At 46.1% G+C, this 12,181-nt stretch overlaps 1 protein-coding gene across 6 annotated transcripts in view; it reads right to left on the reverse strand.

Moving 5' to 3' along the window:
• The window catches only part of RAB3IL1 (RAB3A interacting protein like 1), a 517,042-nt gene that overhangs the window by 77,485 nt on the left and 427,376 nt on the right, over positions 1-12,181 (reverse strand). For all 6 annotated transcript variants that reach the window (XM_069623895.1, XM_069623894.1, XM_069623898.1 and 3 more), the window contains one exon: positions 3,533-3,661. In XM_069623895.1, coding sequence (XP_069479996.1) covers positions 3,533-3,661 — 129 coding nt within the window. The remainder of the gene's footprint in view (positions 1-3,532; positions 3,662-12,181) is intronic.

Genomic DNA, 12,181 nt, shown 5'->3' on the forward strand with positions numbered 1-12,181 from the left:
ACTTCAGAGGCAGGTCCCAAGCCTGTGCTCTGAAGGTTTTCCTAGGCATGTTACTGCGTTACAAAAACACAAATAAATACAAGAAACTTCAGAGCCACTTACCGCTGCCAAGGTCAACCAGGTATAGCAACGGCTGAAACTGTAGCACCATAGCAGACGTATGGTTTAGGACCGCTTCTTAAATTACTGAGACAGTCTAGAGGACAAAGGGCATTCCACTAACTGTACTCTAGGTATGCCCCAATAAACAATTTTCTGGGTGAGGGCCATACTGGACTCGGTTGGCTCACTGAACCATCTTCTTGTGAGCGTCACATCGTCCGGAGATATATTTCAAGAAAAAAGTCATGCACAGGTTAGAGGTAATCAGACTGAATGGTTTGTTAAATGTTATTAGTTCCGCTTTCCACTTAGGAGCGTTCTGCCTCTGCTGGAAGAACAGGCTCACATTGTGTGTCTGGGAATGTCTTCCATTGTTTAATACGTGCAAGAAGCCATACCCACAAACTCAACCTTGTTTGTTGACAAGAACTGAGCTCTAACAGTTATGTTAGAATTGTTCACGTTGAACGTTGGCCACGACACCTGCGGTAAAAAAAAGGCAGGCCCCGGAAGCAGAGGTGGAGGAGAGCCAGTGAACGGCCCCTTGAAGGGAGTGATCACATATCACATGGCTAGAAGTGGAAGAGTACTGCTGTGGTCTACCTAATGTGGCAGCACTCAGCTACTGTACTCTGGTGAAGTGATTGGTCGCCTTGTGGAGCTGATGTTGAAGTAACAGAGGCATCTCTCAGAACTGAAGAGCTTGATGAACAGACCGGTAATGCCACAAGAAGAATGGTTTACTTTGCGCACCTCCTTTTAGTCTTATTCCTTCTGTGTTTCTCAGAAGAAAGGGGATCTGATGAAGCATTGGTTGCCGTCATGGAAACCTTACACTTTTCAGTATCAGTAGATGCAGGCAGGACCTCATGGTGTTCAATGAGGCCCTTATAGGGAGCTAGACTCACCCTGTAAAAGTGGTGTTCTTGCTGCAGCAATGTACACAGGCTTGGCAACTTTGGCACCGGTTAGGTCTAGCATTTCTTGTTGGTTTCTTTTTGCTAACTGGGGTAGTCCCCTGCTGATTTTACTGCCTTTTTGGTGTCCGGGTGTACATTTCTCAACAGTGGACTATAACTCAATTCTCAACGTGCTGCTACGACCAGGCTAGGGGCTCTGTAAAAGTGCCCATTTTATCCTGGGTTACATTTCCTCACACAGAAAGTAAGTCAGTGTTAAACGCTGTTTACTTTTTAGCTGTGTGCAGTCTGGCATGGCCTTTGTACTGCTATGGTAGCCATTTGCTCTCTGAAAAGGAGCACAATGACTACCTAGTCCTTTTAAAGACATGTGCCGTGGACATTTTTGTGTCATGCTGCCTTAATTTTTCAAACCATTTACAAATGAAAAACGTGTGCTGTTTGGCCACGCACTCATAAAGGGATGGGACAGTAAACAAAGGGCTGCAGGGCATGAATGCACCTATAACAATACTTAGAGAGGGCCTTTGTCCGTTTTATGCCTTTCTTGCAACAGGAAGTTGCTGGCCAGACAGGAAGATGGGAAATCAGAACACTGCACTATAGAGTAAATATGCCATTGCCTCTTATTCGGCTTACTACTCTAAACTTCTCAATGCAGCAAGACCCTCCTTATCGCAACATAACTGCCTCACCATTGCTAGGGCAACTATCAGATCAAGATTGGACTACTGCAATGCCCTCCTCGTAGGGACCTCTGGCAAAAACATTGCTAAACTCCAGGTGGTCCAAAGCAATGCCTTGAGGGCCGCCACAGGAATCTCCAAGAAGGACCACATCTCTGAGGTAAGGAGACAGGTTCATTGGCTGCCCATCAAAGAGAGAATTGTCTTTAAAACCGTCGCTCTCACGCATAAATGCCTCCATGACTTGCCCCCCCTCCCTACTTGGGCCACAGAATAGCAAAGCCAACTTCTTTTAGGCCTATGAGAACAGCCTACACCAACATAATCTCCACGCCCAAGAACCAGAGTGCGTGGAGGCGGCACTAGCTTCCCCGCTCCGGTGGCTTCACACTGCAACGCTTTACCCACGCACCTGAGGATGATTGACTCCCACCTTGCCTTCTGCAAAGCTATGAAAACATTGCTATGTGTGTGTCTTGTAAGATTCTGCACTTGCTCCCACTGCTCATCTAGCTGTACTGTGGCCGGATTCTCAGCACCTCTGTCCTTGAAAACTTCCTTTAAATGTATTAGTGCCAATACTGCAATACTGTAAGTAAGCTTTCATTGTTTCGCCACTGTTGCAACTACCTTTTCTGTTACCAACTATATCTGTAACCAAAGAACCCTACTTGTTGCTGCCTCCAATGTAACTTGAATCATGCCTACCTACAATCTCATGTAACAGCGCCTTGATGCCTTTGGGCTGTAGTGCGCTCTGCAAATGTAAAAAATAAAAAAAAATAAAAAAATATGTCCAAAAGCCAAGTGCCAGAGGGGAAATACAATTAAACCTTCGTGCTATGATAGGGTGAGGGGAAGGAATCCCCCTTAAGCCAAATACCAGAGAAGGAATAATCACTGCCTAACAGGGTATCTAGCCAACATCAGAGAGAAAATCTATTCAAAGCACTGTGTCAAGGGTATCCATCCAAATCCCACCACAGAAGAGGGGATCCATGCACTCCCTACTCCCCAGGGAGCTTGAGGAGTCCACCAATCACACAGGATATCTGAGGAATCCCCTCAGGGTAGTTCCTTGTGTCAGGTTGCTGGGGAGGAGAGACTGGAATAAAGTAAAATAACTCCTTTCCTTCGCTCCCCAGGGAGTATTTCCTGATGGTGCAGCCATGGACGCCCCTTAGTATCACATATACATATGTTAAGAGAGTATCACATCGGTAAACTGCAGATATGTATTCGCTGGAGACTATGATCCAGCCCGAGAGGCCCGTTGTTGTCGCGGAACCCTAGTAGCTTGGCGCATAGAAGCGTGGTGTGATGCAGAGCTCATTCTTGGGGCAGAGATGGACCTGCAGACATGCAACGTGGAATCACTCCACTGCTGCACTGCTCCTTCTTACCCTGGTGCAGCCCCAATAGATTGTGCATGGCTGCTACTGTAATCTCCTGAAGCTCTTGCTTATGAAAATGTTTTGCAAAGAGTAGAAAAGGTACTTTTGCTATTAAGAGCCAGATGAGGAGCTTGATCACCTGCCCCCATGCCCTGAAGGTAACATAGGTTCAAGGCAACCTGATGATATTTATCTAGGTAATCATTTGGGCTACATTGGATTATAGAGGTAATATGATTTGGGTCCAATTAGGTATGTAATTTCTTTTTGTATTCTAACAAGTGTGTAGCAGATCTGTGCATCTACACTCCAGGGTAATCCCTTCCAGATAGCTCTCTCTGGTTGTATGGGATTTGTTTTTAGTAAATAAAACCTTTTTCATGTCTCGAAACTTGCACATTCTGATAACCCACCAACACTTAAAGCTCACCTCACGTTTGGCAAAATCCAGGCAGGGGCTGATGTCTTCCTGGTAAATCCGCTCAAGGAAAACGCAGGATCGGTCTAACGTTGGGGACTCCTTCCAGGCCTGGAACTCAGCAAACAGGAGGGCGTCGATCTGCAGCGAGGCAAGGAAGGAGCGGGGGAAAAGGGAACCAGAGGGCCAGAAGGAAGCAACGAGCAGAGCATTGAAAAGGGAGGGACAAGAAAGAAGCGGCACAAAGGGGAAGCCAGCCAGTTGGAGAGAGAAGTAGAAGGTGAGCAGTGGGATAGAGGACAAGTGCGAGAGATCACATAAGTAGAAGTAATTCATTTATAGAAGAATAGCAAAACAAAACTTCAAATGAATCATATTCCAAGATCTGAGTGGACAGGCCTAACGAGAAACCTTATAATAGTAATCAATTTCAAATCATTTAGTGCAACCCAGGGTTATTCAAAAGGAGTTATTAATTAATTCATTCATTATTCTGATAGAAAGTAGATACATTTTTCAGATTTTTGTAATCACATTCATTTTGTAGAAAAGTGCATTTTATCTAAAAAAAAAAAAAAATGAATGAGATTACAAATACCTGGTAAATGTGCCTACCTTCCATCAGAATAATCAATTGAGTTAACACCTCTAGTTGATTAACTGGGCTTTACTAAATGATTGGTCATTACTTACTATTAAAAGGTTTATTATTAGCACTGCTCACTCAGACATTTTCGTTAATAGAATGTATACATTCCCCGTGTTTGTGTAGAGAAAGGGACATTCCCGATTATTTTAGATCATATTCCAAGATCTGCAGTGCACCAAGGTAAGCTCTATGACAGGCGTGCGATCCAGATGTGCTGCCCTTGGATAAACATGCCACTGGAAAGACAACATGACACGTGCTTTAAGGAAGCTCAGCTGAGGTGGTCTAGGGGCCTCATTACGAATCAGGCGTTAAGGGGTTAACGGCGCCGTAAACGGCGCCGACCCTCAACGCCCGATTCCGAGGTCCCTTTGCGCCATGGTGAGTTTAACGTCTGCTTTTAGCAGCCGTTAAAATCCATGGCGCTAATCCGCCATGATGCTAATTACGCCACCGTAATTTACGGTGGCGTAATTAGCGCCTTCCCCACTCCCATTATGCCCTATGGGGCAAAAATGGGAATGGGGAATGGTAAAATGGGAAATGGGGATTTACCGCCCCACTCACCTTGGAATGGGGCGGTAAATCCGCCATCCACCATGGTGTAAACGTAGTTTACACCATGGTGGTAAGGGTACGACCCAGGCGGTAACTTACCGCCTGGGTCGTAATGAGGCCCTAGGACTCAAGCAACTCTCACAAACAGGCAAAGGTCAGCTTGGACACAAAGACATTGTGACAGATGGCTTGAATGAAGCACACAGTCTTGCTCCTATTACAAGGTTTATTATTTAGCAAACACAGTAGCTATGGGGTGGTTCTTCACAATTGCAATGGCATTGAAGAACAGACAGGCAATACCTACATGAGAATGTTTCACAAGAGAGGACAGGGTCAGGGTCTTCTTGACACTGTCAGAGGTGGTGAGGGGGTGAGAGGGGAGGGACCCTTCTCAGCTTGCAGCAGGAGGCGTCATAAAAGGTTACTCCAAACTAGCTCTGCCCCAGGTATGCGAAGTGGGATTTGGGGGGGTCACTGGTCCCCGAAAAATCCCCCCTTTTGGCAGTTATGACAACACTGATGCCACTCATATATTCTCAATGCCTGTCGATAGTCACCCACTGCAGTTCTCTTTTGTCTTTCCAGAACTACACCACTCGCAATGCAACAGCAAGCAGCCAGGAAAACCCGGACTGGAAGCAAACACCATAGGTCACAAAATGCAGCAATGCCAGCAGACTGAAATGGCAACACCAGCAAACCGCATCCAACACATCAGAGAAGTGAACTATTCACCCTCCAGACAAAAACACAAGCTTTCAACCTACAGCATGGCAAAGAAACGCCAAACTGCTTTTAAAAATGTGCTAGAAAATGGGAGGAGCTCAGAGGGGTTATTACAGCCTCCCAGCTGTGTAGCCCTTCTCCTGGGGAAAGGGCAGGCAAAGTGCAGGTGATCAGCTGAGCACTGCAACCAATGGGGATGTGGTGGGGGGAGAGTCAGTCCCTACAAACACAACCCTGCACTATAAAAGCAGGCAGCAGTGCAGGGAGAATGTGCCTCTATGTTTCTGGTGTCTAGCTTTTACTATTGAAGCGCACAGCACTTTCTGCGCAGTGTTGATGGGAGTTCTTAGATTCTTCCATTTTTATTTTACCTGCGTTGGCACATGTTACCAGGCCAGGGGGACAGGTTTTGTCCCACCTGTATTTTATTTTTTCCGAAGCAGCACACTCCACCTTAAGTGGAGTGCTGAGGGGAAACAATGTCTCCCTATTCTCACCTCTCCAGTAACTTTGTGGTTACTGTGGCAAGATCATCCGACAGGCTGGAGGCAGTGTACTTTTTTACACAACTTTATATGGACTTTTGTCACAGGCTGTCTTTGCAGCTGCTGTAAGGGACACAAGGGGTCACCATTTGCCTAAAAGGCATTCCTCTGCCTAGCCGGTTGGGAGCGGTTTTGGTGGGTCTTTTGTCTTTGGCGGGCTCCCCTTGAAAAGCCTGCGAAGATTCGGAGTGCCTTAAAAGGACAGGAAGTGGGGGAGGTGACTGAAATGATCCTGTTATTTGTGCTGCAGTGTGTCTGGCTGGAACCAGTTTGGACTGGGAGGCTGACTGTCCCCATTGGACAGCCACCGCCCCTCCCCCAACCCCCTCCGCCCCCCAAGTTTGAATGACTCAGCCAGTGTTCCTGGATAAATCCGAGGGTCCTGGAGATGAAACTCAAAGTTGACAGCTGGAACCAAGATTCCGATGAAGAAGAAGGACGTCGTCATCTACTTCCAGTGACTGCCAGAGTCATCTGAGTAACCGCTACTGTCCCGACCTCGACCTATGTTTGACCAGAAATCCCTGAGGAATGGTGGGCATAGCCAGTCCCAAGATGAACTGTATGTTGCGCTCTCTCTGGAAGAGCTGTGACCTCCACGGCCCACAATTCGTCAATGCCCGGTGTTCTGTACCATTTTGCGGTGCAATGTCTTCCGCAGAACGGTTTAATCTGAAACTTTGTAGGCACCCTTCTGGAACTCCAGAGACTGGATGCCGCTCCTGAAAGTCCCTTCAGTCGAGACGAGGACCAAGAACTGCAGCAAAGTCTACCGTACGACAACCATTCTTCACCCGTGCCTTGAAAAGGGTGCCAACGAGCCAGTGCTGCAAAGATTCTCTGCTGCGTATCAGGCCACACGAGAGCAACCACCAGATCCACTCCAAGTTCCTAATTCTTGTCGCCAAGATCAAGAAACCCAAAATCGGAGTCTGCTGTCACCTCACTGACTGAGTCGTCCTGCTGCATCAGCTTCTTTGCTAAAAGTTACTAACCTGCTCCTAGTTACATACCTGGAGCATTGCATTGTAGATCCTAGGCTTCTGGGGAATGCCAATACCTGCATCTCGCACCCCTCCAGGGCCTACCTTGAACTACATTGCTGTAGACAACCCATTGTGCTCTGCCTTACCTTAGGACACTTCTAATTCCCTTGCCCTGTGAAACCTCAACCTGCAAACCTGAAGAGTTTCTGCTGGACCCTGCTTCTTTGATCCCTGTACTCTGCTTTCTTGCCTTGTCTTAAACAGTTCCCTGTCACTGGTGGCCCAGTGTCCGCTCTGACTTTGTGAGACTCACCTAAGATATGAAAAGTTTTCACATTTCTATAAGTTTCAGGAGGTTTCATTATGTGATTTGTTACCATTATTTCTATTTTGAAGTATTTAACTCTGTGAATATGGCAAGTGTTTGTCTATTATATTAGTGTGTGATAGTATTTACCTTATTTGAATGCTACAAGCCTTAGTGTATATAAATAAATGTCAATTTTGCATATAACTTCACAGTGTATAAGTGTTTCTTTGAATGAAGTGTATGCTCTGGGTTCTGTGTACCTCACTACAGCCCTCCACTCTCCTATACTAAGCCTGGCTGCTCGTTCACAGCTACCAAGCCTTTGGGTAGTTCAGGCTAAACCTAAAGGGTATAACCCTTCATCCAAGGTGGGCTTTCTAAAGTCGGATCACAGACACCCAACAAGTATATTTGTAGTGTATGCTTGACAATAGCTGATACAAGGATAAAATGCCTGAACTGAACATTATGGAAGGTAAACCTTCAGGAAAAAGGAGATGAAATTAGTTTGCAATATTTAAGCACCCTTCACCTGCATGGGGCTCTGCACCAAGCTAGGGAGTAAGATCACTACACAACACCAATGAACAGAAATAACACCCCACCACAATAAAGAACAAAACAAGCAAAAAAAACCACAACATCAAAAAGCGTTAAAGAGCAATACATCACACCAAAGGGCATATGAAATGCATCTAACTACAACAAACAGCAGACATCATAGAAGAGCACGCCACCAAAATGAAGAACAAATGACAACGCACTACAAGAAAAGAGGAGGGAGAACATTGAACCATAGCACAGAACGTTCAACTGGATTAGCAAAATCAACCCTGGGTGTGGATTTAGGAACCACATCTATTAGGGTGAACAGGAAGCCTCATTACGAGTCACCCGGTATGGAAATAACGGTGGCGGTAAACCCGCCGCCACTGTTGTTTCCATACCGGGTCATCTCGAGTCCTGCAGGTGGAGGTGTAATTCCCGCCAGGTCTGACCTGGCAGGTTTAACACCACCCACCTGCAGGCGGACGTGGAAACACCAGCACCATCACGAGATGTGATGATTTACCGAAATCCGCCACCGGAATTCCTGGGTCACCGGGGTCGTAATGCCCTGGTAATTCCGGGATTCACTGAGACTGAATGGTATTACGAGTCCGGCGGTAACCTGCTGGAATTTCAGGCACAGTTACCCCCGGACTCGTAATGAGGCCCACTGTAACCTAGTCAAACCCAATCAAGGTAGGCAGCAGAGTGGTAAGGCTTATACTCTGGAGGGGTGAGAGTGGACTAGGACTACAATTAGAAAAACACAAAAAACTGAAAAATCAAATAATTCCAGTTAGACAGAGAAAGCCAATGGTTTATTAGGCCTAATACACACTAAGCAATGATGAAGCCTGCACAGATCACCCACTCAGCCTCACAGGATCCACACAAGGCTTATGGTAAGTATTACCCAAGCCAACACAGTACCTTAGGAGAAAAGCAGAGCTTCGGGGTGGATGCCATCAGGATGCAGCAGCACATGACCCAGTCACTTGCTTCTTGGTCTGGAGACTGAAGCCATGGACACTGGATGGGAATTTGCAGCAGCAGTCGCCAGAGGAGGCTTCCGGCAAAGGATTCTTCCTGTTTTCTCACGGCTCTTTGGATTTGGCTCCTTTTTACAGGAACCAGAGGAAGGACAAATATTGCTGGTAGGATTCTCTTCACTCTCATGGTCCTGCACTCTAGTGAAGCGACTTCAGGGACTCTAAACATGTCTATGGAGGTCCAGCAGGAGTCCACCAAATTTGCATTACAAAAATCAGATTTTGGAAGACAATGCACTGTACCCAGGCTTGGGGTCCTCTGGTATTAGCGTTTTGCAGCCCAGGAAGGTCACAACACATCCAGGGATGGCTCGTTTTGCAGGTCCTCTTCAGACTAGTGGGCCTCACTAGCCTCTGGGTAGGAGCCACTGTTTTCTGGACCCCCAGGTTGATTGGAAGGAAGGGTTATATCAGGCTCCAGTTACACAGCAGGCTCTCTGGTCGCTGGAATTCGTTACGGACGTCTTTTCCATCTTCCTCATCGGATTCAGCTCCACTGGTCGACTTGTCAGCAGCTTTATCAGGAACTACAGCACAACTTATGCAAACTCTCCCTGCATTTTACAGAAAGGGGCGGTCTAGCTGTCCAATTAGGACAGCCAGCCCCCCATTGGAAACGGATTCCTTGCAGGAAAGGTGAAAGACAAAGGGCTGCAGAGTTTTGGACTCCTCCCTCGCTTCCTGCCTTCTCAGGCACGCTGGAGCTCCTGTGGGGAATACAAAGGATTGCAACCGAAGACAAAACTTCAACAAGGGTCTTTCCCACCTAGAATGTCATCTTTCCAACCTAGAATGGCAGAAGACGACTTAGGAAACATCAAGCAAATAAGAAATGGCAAAAAGAAGGAGCCCACCATTCTAGCATTCTGATTTGACAGCTTGCCAGTAATAATGACTTAAAGTCATAAAAGTAGTTTCCCTGCCACCAGTCATTTAAGTAAACTTGCAATTGTGACAAAAATGTTACCAGGTAAGTAAGAAAAGGGATACATTGTATCCCCTCAGCACTTCACATAAGGTAGGGTGTGCTGGCTCACTACAATAAATGTAAAGGGGATGGGAATCCCACTTTACTTCTTGGGAACAGTATTTCATCCAAGAAATAATAAGATAATTAAAAAGGGAAGCCCAAAAGTGCAACCCAGCCTAGGACCAAACGTTACTGGAAACTATAACTCCAATCACACTATGGACAGACATAAAAAGGTCAACCATAAAAAGAGTAAAAGAGTAGGTGAGAGGGGAAAAAAGATTCCCATTCACCTAGGAATAAGGGAAAAATAATCACAAAGTCCAGCAAAACGTCCGGGTGTTGACACAGGTCAGGAAGATTCATCACTGAAATCAAAATCTTACCTAGCACTCGTCCCTCCCAGACTAAGGAACAGGAGAATTTAATACCCTACTGGATGAATCTCATGCCACAGTCGGTTAAACCTACTGTGGAGACCCTCAGAAATCTTTTATACGGTCCCATGGACCTAGAGGGCTAGAGGGGTGTCCAGGATTCCTCGCCACCTCTCCCCCTGGAGCAGGTTGAGTCTCGGTATCTTAGTTGGAGCAGTTGTGGCAAAGCATGCTAAATGCTTCAACTTCATTTTAGACCTTGGTTAGAGGTTTCCCTCCTAACACTAGGATTTTTAATTGGGTCTCCAGTAGACGATCCAACAGTCTTAAGATACTTAAATCTTAACTTAATTTTACTGGTCTTAAACCAGCTTTGAGAACTAACAGTCCCCAGAGACCTAGAGTGGTCTCCATTATTCCTAACCACCTCTCAGTCAGGAGCAGTGTGGGTCAAAGACTTATTGTTAGGAGTTTAAATGGTAGAGCATGGTTTAGGCTCCCATTTCCCTTTAACTCTAGTTTTAGGTTTGCCTTTGTTAGAGGTTGCCCTACTTTAGGACAATGTAGGGTCCTCTGTAGAGGATCCCACAGATTTAGAGTTGTCTCTTGAAACAGAGACTCTAGCCTTACCGATTTCCCATCCATCTCTCCTGTAGGCGTAGTCAGTGTCACAGGCTTTTTAATAGATGGCCTAGTAAGAAAGCTATGTTTAGACTTCTTATAACTCGGTTTGTTGGTCAGTTCTTCAGACCTGGAAGTTTCCTTCTGGGTACGACGGACCAATAAAGGAGAAAACTTAATTCTACCTTTGGGTCAAGAATTGATCTCTGCCCTGGGGGCTGGCCAAGAAAACGTAAGTTCTGGTTGTCCCTCTGGACCCCCTCCACTGTAAGTGGATTTTCAGGAGTATCCAGCTTTAGAGTTTGATGCACCACTTCCACTGTATGTGGGTTATCAACAGGTTCAGCTACTTCAAAATTAACTGACAGTTTCTTTGTGTCAATGGTATAACACCACTCTGGGTTTCTGACAGGAACAACTAAGTTCTGGGTGCCCTCTGAATTGCCTCCACAGGTTCGGAGGCAGTACAAAAACTCCCCTCTTAGTAGAAGGCTCTACCACCTGAGAACATTTGGAAGCATAGACAGGGCAGCCAGGCTTATTTTAGGAAGGAGAGAGGGTTGTTTGTTAATTTCTAATGCGCACCAGACCCCGGGGTATCAGAGTGCAGCAATTACAGGATATGCAAGGTTTAGATACAAGGTACAAAATATGAACAGTATTAGTGCAGATAAATGACAGGCATAAGTTAATAAATACTTTGATGAGAGAATGCAGACACATTACAGGCCTATACGCCGCACACAGACGGACCTGAAGGACGGTCAATTTGAGCAGTTTGATGTAACTGTGTCTAAAATTCAAGTATGGTTGATTTTCTCTAGTAAGGTGGTGTGGTGGGGAATTCCAGAGTTGGGCCGCTTTTACGGGGAAGCTGCAACTTCCTGCCTTAGAAAGTTTAAATCTCGAGATGGTAAGGCAGTTGGTGCTAATAGGTCTCATGGGTCTGGTAGACGTTCTCCTGTGGAATCTATCCATAACGTAGCTGGGGCCAGCATTGTTCAGTGCTTTATGGGTGAGGGATGCAGTTTTAAGCTGGATCTTGTTGTGGGTAGAGAGACAATTGTTTTGGTGCCTAATCACCGAAATATGAGGTCTTCTGGCCACATCAAGCACCGCTCTTGGGGCATTGTTTTGTAGGGTTTGTATCCTCTTGATGATTGATTTGTTGGCGCCGATGTAGAGGGCATTGCAATAGTCGAGCCTAGAGCGTATTAGGGCTCTGGCCAGGATAATGCAATTGTCATCAGAAAGAAAGGGTTTGCCAGTTCTAATAAGCTTACAAGTGTAGGCCGTGGCTGAGGCCATGGAGTTCACT

The sequence above is a fragment of the Ambystoma mexicanum genome, chromosome 11 (assembly GCF_040938575.1).
Source record: "Ambystoma mexicanum isolate Mex_15411 chromosome 11, UKY_AmexF1_1, whole genome shotgun sequence".
Classification (NCBI taxonomy): Eukaryota; Metazoa; Chordata; class Amphibia; order Caudata; family Ambystomatidae; genus Ambystoma; species Ambystoma mexicanum.